The sequence below is a fragment of the Erythrolamprus reginae genome, chromosome 3 (assembly GCF_031021105.1).
Source record: "Erythrolamprus reginae isolate rEryReg1 chromosome 3, rEryReg1.hap1, whole genome shotgun sequence".
Taxonomy (NCBI): domain Eukaryota; kingdom Metazoa; phylum Chordata; class Lepidosauria; order Squamata; family Dipsadidae; genus Erythrolamprus; species Erythrolamprus reginae.
The window spans coordinates 103,387,258-103,404,849 of NC_091952.1; the positions used below are offsets into that span (position 1 = coordinate 103,387,258).

The 17,592-nt window shown below is 38.8% G+C and overlaps 1 protein-coding gene across 1 annotated transcript in view; it reads left to right on the forward strand.

Annotated features, from left to right (window-relative positions):
• The window catches only part of HMCN1 (hemicentin 1), a 254,348-nt gene extending 236,957 nt beyond the window's left edge, over positions 1 to 17,391 (forward strand). Inside the window, exons 101-107 of the mRNA XM_070749005.1 lie at positions 3,699 to 3,812; positions 4,457 to 4,582; positions 6,573 to 6,701; positions 8,963 to 9,313; positions 12,235 to 12,354; positions 14,075 to 14,201; positions 15,960 to 17,391. Coding sequence (XP_070605106.1) covers positions 3,699 to 3,812; positions 4,457 to 4,582; positions 6,573 to 6,701; positions 8,963 to 9,313; positions 12,235 to 12,354; positions 14,075 to 14,201; positions 15,960 to 16,326 — 1,334 coding nt within the window. The 3' untranslated portion in view covers positions 16,327 to 17,391. The remainder of the gene's footprint in view (positions 1 to 3,698; positions 3,813 to 4,456; positions 4,583 to 6,572; positions 6,702 to 8,962; positions 9,314 to 12,234; positions 12,355 to 14,074; positions 14,202 to 15,959) is intronic.
• The last annotated feature ends 201 nt before the right edge of the window (positions 17,392 to 17,592 follow it).

A 17,592-nucleotide genomic window follows, 5' to 3' on the forward strand; every position in this document is an offset into this window, starting at 1 on the left:
AGGTTTTCTGATAACATTTTTAAAATAATTTCCAAGTACCAATATTATTAGTAATCTTCCATTCAGATCAGCTAGGAATAATATATGCTAGTAACTTTCTAATTTTGATTACAAGTTTTTAACATGTGCCTTACAATTGCATTGAGCTGAAATTTCAACAATCATTACATTACATTGTATCATACTCATGGGACATTTCTAACCTTCAGTTTCAAAGCATTTGGTGTTGGCGTTGCTGTCCATGAGTACTGTATTGCTACTTAGCTATTACTTAGGCAAAGTTTTGAGCTCATGATTATATCCCTGAGGTACAAACATGACTCAATAATTGATTTTTATACCACTTATAACATTATCTCATTCCCAACCCACAGCTGAGGCAGTTTAAGGTTGCTTTTAGAAAAATAATATTTTTTCTCTTTTTCCACTAAAACTTTGGCTATGGGCATCATCTAGCCTATTCCAACAATAATGTGGTTGCTGATGAGGTCAGGGATCAGGATCTACTCAGCTCCTGTTGGCCACTTTAGACTGTTGTGAATCTGCCCTGGACTCTCCATTCAGAGATGATTTTGTCCTGGGCCAGAGAACAGACTAAATATCTAATATCTTCTAAACACTGTCTGAAGTGTATTACTTTGAACCCCAGATTTAATGCTTTAGTGCGCTAATCCTGTTAATTAGGAGAAGACGCAGACTCTGGGGTTGGACTCAAGAGAGGAATCAATCTGAAGTTATTATGTTCCCACAAATGATTCCAATCCAGTTCCTCCCTTTAAGTCTATTGATTGTTCTTTAGCAACAATTTAATGCTGATCATCAACATTATCTTGTCTATAAGCAATAAATCTTAGTAACTGCAACTTAACATGTGGCTCTGATTCTTCTTACCTGACAATTAATCTGAAAAGAAAACCAGTTTTAGTACCCTTGAATTGGTTTGCTTTGGCTACCAAAGATCACATATCAGTTTATCTCCCTTCTTTTTACATATACTGTATTATATAACAGGTATGGCCCAAATATTGATGGCTTTGATGGTGTTTCCACTATTCAAAGTTGTCATTTTTTTATTCTTTATTTCATTTTTGCTAAGAACATTTTAACTTATCCATGCTTGATGTCATAGATTCTCATAAGAAGGGTAGGATATTTTTTTAAATAATTAAAAATATAAAACTAAGTATAACAAAACAAATCTAAAATCTAAAAAGAGGGGTAGGAACATTAAATGGATGTAGAAGTGTATAAAGTTAGTATGTGACAGGACATATCTACCAAATTACAAAATACTGTACTCTAGTGTGATGAACTAGAGACTTGTTTTTGGTTGCCGATCAATTTCCGGGCACAATTCAAAGTGTTGGTTATGACCTATAAAGCCCTTCATGGCAGCGGACCAGAATATCTCCGAGACCGCCTTCTGCTGCACGAATCCCAGCGACCGACAGAGTCCCACAGAGTCGGCCTTCTCCAGGTCCCGTCAACTAAAAAATATCAGTTGGCGGGCCCCAGGGGAAGAGCCTTCTCTGTGGCGGCCCCGACTCTCTGGAACCAGCTCCCCCCAGAGATTAGAACTGCCCCTACCCTCCTGGCCTTTCGTAAACTCCTCAAGACCCACCTTTGTCGTCAGGCATGGGGGAATTGAGATGTCTCCCCCGGGCCTATATAATTTATGTATGGTATGTTTGTAGGTATGTTTGCTTAAAAATGGGTTTTTTTAACTATTTTAAATTTTAAATTGTATATTATTAGATTTGTTATGAATTGTTTTATTGTGTTGTGAGCCGCCCCGAGTCCATGGAAAGGGGCGGCATACAAATCTAATAAATAAAATAAATAAATAAATATATCAACTTCTAATGGGTTTTAAGAATTGCACAGAATCTAGCAACATTACATGTTCTAGATGAGGTCGGTATCTGAAAGCGGCAGGGAGGTGTAGAATTTTGAAGTCTGGATAGTTGTGCCATAATGATAAACCGGGCATTATACATATCTGTCTGTAATACAGGCACTGGAGAAGCACATACTCTGTTGCTTGTGTGTGTCCAGAGACATGGGGGCATTGACTCCTTGGCAGTGGCAGGGCACCATTCCCGGTGCTACTGGAATGGGCTGAGAGCGCAGAAGCACACATGCACCCAGTGCAGGATTCAGCCTGTGCGTATGCACAGAAACTGAATCTCGCGCAAGGACGCACACACAAGATTTCTGGCTTTCCAGCAAAAAGGGCTGGAAACCGGCCAAAATAAGGTAATAGCTGACACTTGCTCTGCTGCGCCACTCATGACAGCTCTGCCATGACCAACCCATCACTCAGCCGCCTCACCCTCATGGCAACTGCGCCACGAGTGGCTTTCCTGTTCCGTTGCAAGCGGCAACTCCGTCCACTCTGTCTGCTCCCATCCACTCACCCGCCTCACTGCTCCATTGCACCCGGCCCTTACCTTGCTCTTGGGTGACCTTCTGCAGGTCAATAGGCCATGGCACGGGGAGCAGGCCACGTGGCCCTGAGCTCTGGCCACACGGCCTGCTCTGTGCTCTCCTGTGTCTGAGGCATCTCTCAACTCACTCAGGACACCATTGCTGTGTGAGCCGAGAGATGCCTGCGGCACGGGAGAGCACAGAGCAGGCCATGCAGCTGGAGCTCAGGCAGGCCGCTATTTATTTATTTAGTTATTTAGTTAGTTAGTTAGTTAGTTAGTTAGTTAGTTAGTTAGTTATTTAGTAACTAAATAACTAAATAGAAAAACAGTAATAGAAAAACAATGTACAATACAAATCTAATAATTAAAACTAAAAATCCATAATTTAAGAAAACATACACACAACATACCATACATAAACAGAATAGGCCTGGGGAAGTTATCTCAGTTCCCCCATGCCTGATGGCAGAGGTGGGTTTTAAGGAGTTTACAAAAGGCAAGGAGGGTGGGGGCAGTTCTAATCTCAGAGGGGAGCTGGTTCCAGAGGGTTGGGGCCGCCACAGAGAAATCTCTTCCCCTGGGCCCCGCCAAACGACATTGTTTAGTTGACGGGACCCGGAGAAGGCCAACTCTATGGGACCTAATCGGTCGCTGGGATTCGTGCTGCAGAAGGCAGTCCCGGAGATATTCTGGTCCGATGCCATGAAGGGCTTTATAGGTCATAACCAACACTTTGAATTGTGACCGGAAATTGATCAGCAACCAGGTGCTGCAGTGAGATTCAGCTGCTCTGCATGTGCAACAGGCAAAATCTCCTTCCAGCAGTGAGATTTGGGCAAAAAATGCTGATTTCTTTGCTTACGTGCATGCGCGGAAGCAAAAAAAAAGGGTAATTTTTACCAAAATCGCACCGGTTGCACATTCCCGGCATGTGCATGCCCGGCGGTAATGGAGCTTCATGTGCAGTTCCATTTCCACTACTGAGTGACGTTCCCCCTGTTTTGGGACATGGCCCATCTCTGCTTCTTGGATAAGGAGTTTTCCTGCAGTATAGAAGAGGAGTGAAAAAATGGCAAACCTGGGCAACCACAAAACACTACAAAGACACACAATTTTTATGATGCAATAAATCTAGAAGCAGAGTAGAAGTCATACTTTCTTCCTTCTGGGTATTGCTTCTGCTTGGCACAAAAAGTGCCAGGTAGTTTCTAGTTTTACAAAGTTGGATGCAAAGAAATAGATAAAAATGTCTTTGTTATTATTCAACAGATGTAAATGAATGCCAAGAGTTTCACCCCTGTCATCAGCATTGCTTCAACACCATTGGAAGCTTCCACTGTGGATGTGATCCAGGCTATCAGCTGAAAGGCAGAAAATGCATGGGTACAAATTTGACATAATCCAAAGTGGGACTGGAATGGCTTTTCACTTGTGGCTGAATACTTTACCCCAGCACAAGCAAAATTTAACAGTCACTGAATATACTTTGTGCACAGTGGATTCTGAGCATTCACACAATTTTTCCCATGCTTTTTTCACTGTGTTGATGTAATTAATCCATTATTCCTGGGCTTGCAATCTGCATGGCTTAAATAAAATAAGGATTTGGGGAAATTCATGAGGTATATCTACCTATTTCATTTCCTCTTCAAGATCAGTTTACTTACAAAACAGTAGATGTGATTCAGTGATGAATGGGTCGTTTTACACATAAAAGCTTTGAGAGATGACATTTTAGCAGCCATGAAGTTTCCAGCTATTCTGTTCCATTCAGATATTTAGAATGGCAGCTGATGTGATTCTCCATTTCCTTTTCACCAATAGGGGAAATCTCTCTATTCTCCTAACTTGGCTTGATCCAATAGCATTGTCCACAGCTTGCAGAATAGATGCTATATCTCTCCTGCTTTGGAGGAGATGGTGGGGTGGCAGGGAAGCCACAGAAAGATTGCCCTTTGAAGAAATGAGGCAACAGTGAAATTTAATTATTTAATTTTATCTTGCTTTTTTTTTTCCTAAAAAAAAAGATGTGAATGAATGCAGACAAAATGTATGCAGACCTGACCAGTTATGCAAGAATACACGAGGTGGCTATAAATGCATTGATCTATGTCCAAGTGGAATGACTAAAGCGGAAAATGGAACATGTATAGGTTTGTACATTTATTTATCATATTATTTTCAGGGTGTGACAAAGAACAAGCTTACTTCACCATATCAGTAAAGCCCAGTGATGTCGAACCTATGGCACAGGTGCCACAGGTGGCATGCGGAGTCATAACTGCTGGCATGCAAGCTGTTGCCTTAGCTCAGCTCCAATGTGCATGTGTGTGCTGGCCAGCTGATATTTGGCTCACATAGAGGCTCTGGGAGAGTGTTTTTGGCTTCCAGAGAGCCTCGGGGGAGGGGGATGGAGGAGGGCATTTTTACCCTCTGCCCAACTCCAGGGAAGCATTTGGAACCTGGAGAAGATGAAAAGCAAGCCTACTGGGCCAACCAGAAGTAGAAAACAGGACGTTTACGGCCTGCAGAGGACCTCCAAGTGGTGGGGGAAAGCTGATTTCACCCTCCCCAGGCATTGAATTATGGGTGTGGGCACTTGTGCATGCATGATAGTGTGCATGCACACTCTTTTGACACCCAAGGAAAAAAGGTTCAACATCACTGGCATAGCCCCCTCTCTCTATATATATGTGTGTGTGTGTGTGTGTGTGTGTGTTTGTAGCTTTTCACGGGTACAGGTATGACGGTCTTGGCATATTCAGATTTCTTCCCATGCAGGATTCAAAGATTTCTGGCAATGTTTCGACGAGGTCCAAGGAGCTGTGACGTTCCTTCAATATACTAGGGTGATCCAACAGAAAAAACATATAGCTCCTCCCTGGTACAAAGCTGAAGGAATCAGATCTGGTGGCCTAGAGGTTAATTCTCTGCCTTATAAGGCAGAGGCCCCAGGATCAAATCCCAGTAAGGGTATGGCTAGCTGATGAGGTCAGAACAAGGCTGAAATAGCGCTATCCTAGACTCCCTTAATTTTAAATATTCAGCAAAAATATGTGATACATATATTAAGTTATATATGTGTGTGTGTGTGTGTGTGTGTGTGTGTGTGAAACTCAAAAAATTAGAATATCATGAAAGCGTTCATTTATTTCAATAATGTAACTTAAAAGGTGAAACTTAATATATGAGAGATATTCATAACATGCAAGGCAAGATAGTTCAAGCTGTGATTGGTCATAATTTTGATGATTATGGGGTACAGCTCACGAAAACCCCAAATCCCCCATCTCAGAAAATTAGAATATTACATGTGGTTAATAAAAAAAGGATTGTACATAGAACAATAGTAGACTTCTGCAAAATGGGCCCAGTACTTCGTTTGGGCCCCTTTTGCAGCAATTACTGCCTCAATGTGGCGTGGCATGGATGCTATTAGCCTGTGACACTGCTGTGGTGTTATGGAAGACCAGGATGTTTCAATAGTGGCCTTCAGCTCTTCTGCATTGTTCCTTGCATGTTATGAATATCTCTCATATATTAAGTTTTCCCTTTTAAGTCACATTACTGAAATAAATGAACTTTTTCATGATATTCTAATTTTTCAATATTCACCTGTATGTGTATCCGATGAAGTGATCTGCAGCTCACAAAAACCAAAGCCTTTAAATAAAATGTGTTAATTGGAACAAGCTCTGTCAGTTGCCTGACATTTTGCTACCATAGGCTAACATGGCTCACTTCCATGTTATTCCCCATTTCCTGCTGATGAAAAATATTCTGACATTACTTTTTAAGAATATAAATAGTGAAAATGAGCAGATTCAAGATAATTCACATGTTCCTTAGACCGCATCTGGTACTAATTTATAAAGTCCCTTTCAATGAGATGGGCAGGCATATAAATCTGATTAATAAATAAATATTTATAACTAACACATAAATACTTCAAAACTGAAATATGATTTTAAAAATAGTTGAGGAACTATTTTAATAATAATAATAATAATAATAATAATAATAATAATAATAATGATAATAATGATAATAATGATAATAATGATAATAATGTAAATATATATTCTTCTCAAGAAAAATAAATATTTCCTTTTTCCTAATGCAAGATGTTGTATTCCTCATCAGATATTGATGAATGTAGAGATGGTACTCACCAATGCCGATACAACCAGATATGTGAAAACTCAAAAGGAAGTTATCGATGTGTGTGTCCAAGAGGCTATCGATACCAGGGAGTTGGAAGACCCTGTGTGGGTAAGTCAGAATCTGGAATTAAATAAATGTTAGAAAGGAATTTGAATGACAAATTGTGATTTAGAGCATGTGAACCTGGGAAAGATATGGTGGCCTTTAATAAGTTTATATGATGAGTGTTGTCCCCTTGTGCTCCAAATTACATTATATTATCCAGATTATTTTGACATCCCTAATAAATATGAATAATATTCTTGTGCAATTCACCTGCTATTGGTAGTTGTCTATGAAGTTCAAGGTGCTATTCTCCTTGAAATTAATAGTTTCCAGAAAATTGGTCTTTTAAGACTTTTACCATGAGAAAAAATCCCATCAGCTTCTAATTTCATGTATGAATGCAGAAAAATCCCAGGAAATGTAACTATTCACATAAGCTAAACATTTAACTCCTCAAATAGGCATAATGGAACAGGAATGGGATTCTGTCCCATAAATGGTCCCTACCTCTAACAGGCACTCATATTTCCTACTTGCATGGGAAAAGTTGACATACAACTTTAATATTCCCTTTAAATTTCATGTCCTCTAAACCAGTGTTTCCCAACCACTGGTGTGCCGCGAGACATGGTCAGGTGTGCCGCGAAGAAAGAAGCTCAGCTTCTGGTCTCGCAACTTTTTGCTGAGAGTGCGATGAGCAAAAAGTTGTGAGACCGGAAGCTGAGCTTCCTTCTTTGCGCCTTCCAAGTTTTCCAGCAGCTGCAGCGCCCTGCCCGGCTGGAGCTTCCCTGGCGGCAGCAGGTGAGCTTTGAGGCCTGGTGGGAGGGCGGCGCGCAGCGGGAGGGTGACGGTGGCAGTGGCAGCTGTGAGGCGGAGCTCCGGAACGGAGGCACCGACGGCGGCGGCTGGACATGCTGGAATTGCGTGGCTGGCACTTGCCTGATGGCTGGGCCGGGACGGAGGCTCCAGCTCCACATCCATGCCCAGCGCAACGCCAGCATGTACGGCATCTAGCAACACGTCCAGTCGCCACCTTCGGTGCCTCCGTTCCAGAGCTCCGCCTCATAGCTGACCACCCTGCCGCCGTCCCCAAGGCTACTGCCTAATGCCGCTGCTGCAGCGTGGTGTACGAGAAAGAGAGAGATAGCAAGAGAGAGAGAAAGAAAAAAAGAAAGAGAGAGAGATAGCAAGAGAGAGAAAGATAGCAAGAGAGGGAGAGAGAGAAAGAGAGAGGGAGAGAGAAAGAGAGGGGGAGAGAGAAAGTGATAGCAAGAGGGAGAGAGAGGGAGAGGGAGAGGGGGGAGAGAGAGAGAAAGCAAAAGAGAGAGAGAGAAAGAAAGAGATAGCAAGAGAGAGAGAGAGGGGAGAGAGAAAGCAAAAAAGAGAAAGAAAGACAGCAAGAGAGAGAGAAAGGGGGGAAGGAGGGTGAGGGAAAGACAGAGGGAGGGAAGGAGGGAGAAGGAGAGCAAAAAAGAGAGGAAGGAAGGGAGAAACAAAGGGATGGAGAGAGAGGGGGAAAGAAAGAGGAAGGAAGGGAGAGAGAGAAAGGGAGAGAGAGAGAAATAGAGCAAAAGGGAGGAAAACAGATTTCTTTTGTCCAAACTTTTTTTTAACCCCCCCCCCCCGCTCAATGTTCCCCAGGATTTCGTAAATCTGAATAATGTGCCGCGGTTAAAAAAAGGTTGGGAAACACTGCTCTAAACACTGTTAGTGGCCTTTATTGCAATCATAGTACTGTAAGGAAATAAACAAAATAAAATCTGGACATTTAAGCATGAGTTATCTTTAACACAGAAGTGACATTCTTTTTTAAAACGTTCTCTACAGATTCAAGGGCTGTACACTTATAGTATATATTTCAATTGATTGTCATACAAAAGATTCTATATTTTAAAATGCAAATTGGTCTAAATTTCTTTCAAAGTACCATTGTGCCAAGTAAATTTACACAGGATCATAACCCCTGTCTTGCATTAGAGAACACTTGAATATCATTGCAGGAGCCTTGTGACTATTTAAAGGTTAAGAAAATATTGGGAAAATTCCAGATTTTTTAGAAAAGCAAGACCTCTATTTTGTTCATTGTATATAGAGAGCACTTAATTTGCCATTTAAAGTGTGCATGTTTGGTTTTCATCAAATGTTGCACAAGAAGATTAATGCATGTACTGTCTATGTTTTGTGGTTTTAGAATCACATTTGTAATTTCAGCGTGTTCCGCAGACTGATGAGTTTTATGTTGTTGTTATTTTTTTGTTTATGTGTGTTTTTCTCCTTCCCCTTGTTACATGGTGTGTTGCTTTGGAACCATGTCCCATGAGCAGACATAAATGAATGTGAACAAGTGCCTAAAGCTTGTGCATATCAATGTGCCAACATGCCCGGCAGCTTCAAGTGTATCTGTCCTCCTGGACAACATTTATTAGGCGATGGCAAATCTTGCGCTGGATTGGAGAGGTTTCCAAATTATGGCACCTATTACAATAGCTTTAATTATGCTCAGTACTCCCCCATGACAGACAACTATCGACCTCAACAATATATCAGGCATTCCTCCAGTCTCTACAGCTCCTACTCAGAGTTTAGGAACAGCAGAATTCCCATCTCCAGGACTAGAAGAAATGTTAGAGAGCCTTGCCCTGAAGGCTATGAGCCAAGAAATAACAAATGTATAGGTAAATGTCATGCCTATATATGTGTGTATATGTATGTACTGTATATGTCTGTACATATGATGCATATTCTTCCTTTTGGGGGGGGGGTGCTCATTCCTCTTAGGATCTGCCAACAAAGGCAAATGTTTTGTCATTGTTCATCTTTAAGGCCCTAAAGGCTTGTCTACATGAATGAATGTATTTCTTCATTTATTCCTACCCAATTAGAAAGATGCTTTCAAAGGTTCTTTGTTGGGTGTGATGGCCAAAAATGAGTAGAATAAAAAGCTGATTGTTTTCTCCAAACTACAATGTTGTTAAAAACAAGATACATCCAGGATCTTCATTGCTTAGAATTTGACCCAAAACAAAGAGCTGTTTCTTTCAAAGCACTATTAATGTTTTTAAAATGTATATATGGTGGACTTAAGAAAGTACACATAGTCACTTAACTACAGTTAGATTCTAGAAACTCCATAGCAACATGGTTGTAAGCAGTGAAGGGCTACCAAAAATTTTACTACCACACTGCGGGCATGGCTTATGCAGGACACTCTGCATTTTCTTTCAACATCTTCCAGTGTAAATTGGGTGCTCTGGGATCGAGCTCCATTTTTGCTACCCCACTGCGTCCCTCCCACATCCAGGCAATAGCCCACCCCTGGTTGTAAGGTAAAACACCATATGACCACAATGACTTAGGACAGTAATGGCGAAGAGGTGGCACGTGGAGCCATATCTACTGGCATGCAAGCCATTGCCTAGCTCAACTCCAAAATGTATGTGTGTTCCGGCCAGCTGATTTTTGGCTCACACAGAGACTCTGGAGGGCATTTGTGGCTTCCAGAGAGCCTCCAGGGGGATGGGGGAGGGCATTTTTACCCTTCCCTGGCTTCAGTGAAGCCTTTGGAACCTGGGGAGGGCAAAACATGAGCCTACTGGGCCCATCAGAAGTTGGAAAACAAGCCATTTCCGGCCTCCAGATGGCCTCCGTGGGGCCTGGGAAGCTGTTTTTGCCCTCCCCAGGCATAGAATTATTGGTATGGGTACTCACGCATGTGTGATAGCATGTGCCCATGCTTTTTCGGCACCCAAGGGGAAAATGGTTTGCCATCACTGACTTAGGGCATCACTTCTTCTGGTGGTTATTAAAGTCAAGCATGGCCATTAAGTGAGGTACCACATGACTATGACTTGCAATTTCATTTTCTGGTTTCTCCATTGATTCCACTGGTTAGAAGCCAGCTGTGAAGTGTGTGAATAATGATCACATGACCACAGGGCATTGAGATCTGGGGTCAGTTGCAAAGCACTTGGATGTCAGCCATGTGGTTTGCCACAATGTTAAGTGTGAGGACTGCTCATAAAGTTGTTTGACTTTGAACATGTGCTATACAGGACAGTTGTTAAGTGAAATCTGCATGGTTTCGCCCTGTTATTTTTATATCTATAACTGATTCTGAAGATTTTTTCCTATTGTGAGAATGCAAAAAGAAGGAAGAAATGGGAGGAGAAATTGCTTTAAAACTGCAATGAGAGGTTCAAACATTGGATTTATTCATGTTCAATGCAGCTATTAAGAATAAAGATTTTAATGTGTGGTACAAATGCTGCAAACACATATAAAAATTAGGTTGATAGGCCCTTTCTTCCATCTCATTAAGAGCTTTTAAAACATTTCAAACATTTTATGGTCAAAGTAAAGGATATTTTAAGATATTTATAGTAGTTGCATCTTTTCCCCTTATTCAAAGGATAATGAAGAAATCCATTCCCAATAAACATGGCAGGATTTATTTTTTTTTTGGTTTTAGAGCCTTTTCTGGATTGGAAAACATGCAGTGCTTAAAAGAAGCTTGAATTTCACTCTCTTGTGTTTAACCTCCTATACTCTATCTCCATCTGATCCAGTTTCCCACACTTAGAACATGGTTTATTTAGTGGATATTATTATTTATCCACATATTTATCCACATATGTTAACTGAAAAAGATATAACTTCCCAAACAAGCAGCAGACATGAGACATGAGCACAAGGATATGAGAAGATTGGCACTTTTTCATGTGAGTGGAACCACATTTACCCAACATTTAAAACGTATAGGTGCCAAAGCATCCATATCCTCAACCTGTGGCCTGCGGACCTCTGGGAGAGAGCACAATGTTGTCACAGTGGGTCTGCAAAGTCCTGAAGAAATGCTATGGTTTAAACCTTGAGTTAAGTCTTGGGGAATCTGTGGTCACATCCCATTTTCCCACAAAAGGTCCTTGGTGAAGAAATGTTTGCAAACTAATGTCCTACATAAAAGACTAAATAAAAGCAAGGTGGATTACCCTGTTGCTTCAGGTCATATTCTTCTGTTTTATAATAGTGTAGTTTCTTCTCAAAAGTTCCCAAATCTAAGATGAATGATGTCTGATTTTCTGAGTGAAAGATGTTGAGCTTGTTGAGACTATGAGGGAGGCCTTTGTACTCCATGAGGGATTTCCTCTAGGGAGTTATATTTTATGCTCCTGACTCCTAAAAGACAGAAGTAATTTTGGCAGGGATGATTCTGCCAGCCTTCCGAATGATGTGGACTGAAGCTCAGGCTTTGAGTCTTCTCACTTTTTCAGACATACTATGATGCTAACAGACATTTTTACAACTAGCAGTTATCAACTTTACATTCTCTTTACTTTCTGTTTTGAAGGATTGGACAAGAGGCTCCTTGTCTAATAGTTGAACCTCAAAAGCTTTGGTTGTGGCAGGATTCCTCAGATTTGCTAAACTGCATTTGCTAAGAAAAAAATAGTCTAAATACAGCAAAACTCTAGTTGTATATGTCTGTCTCTGTGTTGGAATTTAATATTTGGAATCCTGCCTTACACGAGCTTTCCTCTCTTAGCCTGTCACTTTACATAGAATCTAAATGTTTGAGCGTTTGTTTTGTTTTTTGCAGATATTGATGAATGTGAGAACAGAGGTGTATGTCAGCATGAATGCAGAAATACCTTAGGGAGTTACCAATGTTTTTGCCCATCGGGTTACCGAATCATGGCCAATGGCAAAACATGTCAAGGTAAGAAAATTAAAGTACAAGAATTAAAATTAATCACTATAATTCAGTGCCTTAGAAATACATTTCAGTTGATATTATGATAGATAGTAAGTATCTTAACGCATTCATTGTTTCAATAATGGCTTTCATTCATGTGAGAGTTTACCGAAAGTTGTCTTTAAGATAGGGCAGGGCTCCTATCTGCTCCTACGGAAGCTAATTAGTATATATTGCACATCACTAAGAATATAGATAAAGGGGGGCATGATGGGTCAGTGGTTAAAGTTGCTGAGTTTACCTTTACTTTATTTTACTTTACTTTACTTTACTTTTTACTTTACTTTACTTTACTTTACTTTACTTTACTTTACTTTACTTTACTTTACTTTACTTTACTTTACTTTACTTTACTTTACTTTACTTTACTTTACTTTACTTTATTTTACTTTACTCTACAATACCCTACCCTACTCTACTCTACTTTATTTTATTTTATTTTATGTTTTTATTTTATTTTATGTTTTTATTTTATTTCATGTTTTTATTTTATTTTATTTTATTTTATTTTTTTATTTTATTTTATTTTATTTTATTTTATTTTATTTTATTTTATTTTATTTTATTTATTTTATTTATTTTATTTTATTTTATTTTATTTTATTTTATTTTATTTTATTTATTTTATTTTATTTTATTTTATTTTATTTTATTTTATTTTATTTTATTTTATTTTATTTTATTTTATTTTATTTTATTTTATTTTATTTTATTTTATTTTATTTTATTTTATTTATTATTGTCATTGCACATAGTACAACAAAATTAAATGCCCTCTTCGGATTTGAAACCTTAGACCTGCATGATAGGGTGAACTCCTGTTACTTAAGCCTAGCATTCAAAAACAGGCAAATGCAAGTAGAGGTCACAGCATTCTGTGTACCTTGGCATATAGTCATACTGGCCACATGATCATAGAAATGTCTTTGGATAATACCAGCTAAGAGACAAAGATGAGCACTGCCTCCTAGAGTCAGACACTACTGGGAAAGGGAAACCTTTACTATTACATTTAAGAATAGCAATAGCCTTATATACTACTTCACAGTGCTTTACAGACCTCTCTAAGTGGTTTACAGCATCAGCATATTGCCCCCAACAATTTCGGCCCTCATTTTGCCTACCTTGGAAGGATAGAAGCTTGAGTCAACCATGAGCCTGGTGAAATTTGAATTGCCAAATTGCAGGTAGCAGAAGTAGTCTACAGTACTGCACTCTAATCACTATGCCACCGCAGTGGATAATAGGGAAAGGGAACAATTTCTTATAGCAACATGAATAAGACTCCAATGAATCACAATTTTGTGACAAAGAGTTTTTACTTATTTTTTAAAAATTTTAAACTCTTTGGAATCACCAGTGAAAGCCTGACACAAAATCATAGCAGGACACAGGGGAAAAGAAATGAGTGTTCACTTGGAATTAAAATTTGTAACACTTAGCATTTCCTTTCTTTTTTTACTTTTATATTCTAATATATTTGGTGGGAAGCAAATGACTCCAATGGAAAGAAGATATTTATTTTATTCATTCATTTGTACATTTTATAAAATATTTATTTATATGCATGACAATCATGGTTGTGTCATTCCCTATTGGTGCTGTTTATCTGGAATGCAAAGTAAAAGAAATGAAATTAATGAATGGCCTATCTGAAATTGGCATCCCTTTTGATTTATACCAGACGTAGATGAATGCCTTGAACAGAACATCTACTGTGGACCAAACCGCATGTGTTTTAACATGAAAGGAAGCTATCAATGTATAGGAACTCCTTGCCCTCCAAACTACCAACGGGATCATCTTTCTGGGTATGCTTTAATTTTTATTTCTCTATTTTTTCCAGGTGTTCTTTATGATTTGGTAATTTCGTAGAGCATACCACCTGCACACTAAACACAGAGAGAGACATATTGTCCTCATTCAGCATGCACAATTGGGGACCAACAATTTCATCTTTAAACAAAGTGGTCAATAAGGGATACTGCAACAGTGCTTATGTTCTTACTTCATCTTTCTTTTGCTTTACAGACCTGCAAAGGTCACAAATGCATTCTTGTTACTTTGAAGGGTTGGTTAAAAAAGGAGTCACTAAACAAGGAGCACTTGTAATCTTGAAGTGCTGCCTATATTAAGTGCTGTTTAATGTTAATTTAACAATCTATTGAAAAAAGTATCTCAGTTTGGGTAAGCTGAATGTGCTGACTTAAAATATACATTTATCATATGCTGCAACGTCCTGCCTGTCAGCGACTACTTCAGCTTCACCCACAACAACACAAGAGCACACAACAGATTTAAACTTAATATTAACTGCTCCAAACTTGACTGTAAAAAATATGACTTCAGTAACTGAGTTGTCGAAGCGTGGAACTCATTACCGGACTCCATAGTGTCATCCCCAAACCCCCAACACTTTACCCTTAGATTATCTACGGTTGACCTATCCAGATTCCTAAGAGGTCAGTAAGGGGCGAGTGCAAGTGCACTAGAGTGCCTTCCGTCCCCTGTCCTATTGCTCTCCTATATCTCTTATACCTTTCTTCTATTCCTATATCTCTTCTTCTATTCTTTCATTGATATGTTCTATTCCTATATCTTCTTTTCTATTATTTCTTAGATATATTTTACTATGAGTATCTCCTCTATAACCTGCATCATGTATTTTACTATGTGTATATAGATATATACCCACTAAAACCCTCATTGTGTATTGGACAAAATAAATAAATAAAAAATAAAAAATAAATATTTTAATATACTTATATACATTACCAGCACATTGTTCCATTTCTGGATAAACATGTAATGCAAAATGGGAATAAGAAGGAGTAAACTGAAGTACAGTAAAAATACAAAATAAAAATGCTTCTTCCAAAAGCTGACTGTAGATCTATAGGTCGGAGGTTCAAATCTCGTCACCGGCTCAAGGTTGACTCAGCCTTTCATCCTTCTGAGGTGGGTAAAATGAGGACCCGGATTGTGGGGGCAATAGGCTGGCTCTGTTAAAAAGTGTTATCGCTAACATGTTGTAAGCTGCCCTAAGTCTAAGGAGAAGGGTGGCATAAAAATAAAATAAATAAAATAAAATAAATTAAAATGTTCTCATTTATATTTCACCACAAATCGGACTTGCTAGAGGCAACATGTATATTTGAATACATTTTTATTTAAGCCATGTTTTGAAACAGACATAACTGTTTAAAGCTGATATTTATCTGCCAACATTCTTGTTCATTTATTTTTAATAAATCAGGAGTTTATTAGAATAAATAATATTAATAAATCAAGGGGTCTCCATATTTGGCAAATTTAATACTTGTGGATTGCCACTCCCAGAATTCTCCAGCCCGCTATGCTTAAAGTCTTAAAACTGCCAAGTCTGAAGACCTCTGATTTAAATAATCAACAGGATCACCTATATCAGGTGATTCTGGGTCCAGCCAACTCAGTGATGATCTGGATTTTAAAACTGTGGATGATTTGATGAAGCAAGGTGAAGAATAATAGAAATTGATTAGATTAATTCTAGATTAATTAAATTAATATAGACAACTGTTTCTTTTCAGATCGTGCCTCAAGACCTGTCCGCTCAATGACTTGGAATGTGCCTTGAGCCCTTATGCCTTGGAATACAAACTTGTATCTCTCCCATTTGGGATTGCTGCCAATCAGGATCTAATCCGATTAGTTGCCTACACTGAAGATGGAGTGATGCACCCAAGGACCAGTTTCCTTATGGTGAATGAGGACACGAGCATCCCATTTTCACTCAGAGATGAGAACTTGAAGGGGGTGGTGTATACCACAAGGCCTCTGCAAGAGCCAAAGACATATCAAATGAGAGTCAGAGCTCTTTCTTACAGCAATGATGGATCCATTGAATATCAGACCACTTTCATAGTCTATATTGCTGTGTCTGCTTATCCTTACTAGGAGAAGTATTGCCCAAAATAATCAAAGTATGTTAACCACATGCATACATACCACTGGGTATCACCACTTCCAGAATGACTGCCTCATCTCTCAACAGTTGTAGACTGTGCAAGTTGGGAGAAAATGGTGCTACATTTCTTATTTCTGACTGCCAGTCTTGTTGCAATAATCTTGACAAAAATAACTGTAGTCTATGAATCATTGGAATCTTCCCACATGCTTTATTTATTACACTGGAGCAATCACATCTCAAAGATTGTTCTGTTGACTCTTTGAAACTAGTCAGCGATAGTAATTAGGCAATAATTTAGTGTTAAAAGAATAAAATGTAAGGGTGTTTTTATTTCTTCCCCAAACATGAAAACAAAATAATGTCCATGAAAATAAATATGGTATAGTTGGCTGGGTGTTTTTTTTTTTTACAAAACAACAAGAAATGTTCGCATAATGAAAATAGTTTTTTCTTTAACACTTGGTAGAAAGAGTAACTTTACGGACATGACACAAAGGTAAGATAACAATTGGTTATAATTGGAATATAGTTGCAAGAAAAGCAGGACAGATTGTGAGAATCCAAGACAGGTGTTTGCACAAAATACACAGCAGCAATAACAGAATAACAGAGTTGAAAGGGACCTTGGAAGTCTTCTAGTCCAACCATTGCTGTCATGATTATCCAGTCTCTTCTTAAAAGCTTCCAGTAAAGGGGCACCCACAACTTCTAAAGGCAAGCTGTTCCACTGGTTGATTGTTCAAGCTGGCAAGCCTCCTCACTGCAAACTAATAGTAGCCAATTTGTCCTCAAGAGGGAATATCTCTATCACATGACTGAAAAATAAAGCTGTAATAAAGTCCTAATGCAGGAAAGATAATTGCCCTTGTAAAGTACAATCGCCCTGTACTAAAGTAGTACAGTTTATGGCTACTTTATATGATGTACAAGCTGGGATCAACCGTCAGCTTTTGCACTGGTACTTAGACCAGGAAATCTGATGACGTGTGCAAAGAAGAAAAATCAACTTTCTTTTTCAACAATTCAACTTAAAATTGTATTAAATCTTGCTTACTCCAAATACCAAGTTTGGTTTTAAAAGTGTTAGATGTCAAAACACTGTATAAAGTGGTAATAAACTCTGGAAGTAATTTTTGCCAAGATGTATTCTATTTTTATGAAAGTGTATGTATATATAAGTTTGCTTGTATGTGTTCTCTATATAATGTAAGGGCCTTTTTTGTCCTCAAAAAAAGAAAAGAAAAGAAAAGAAA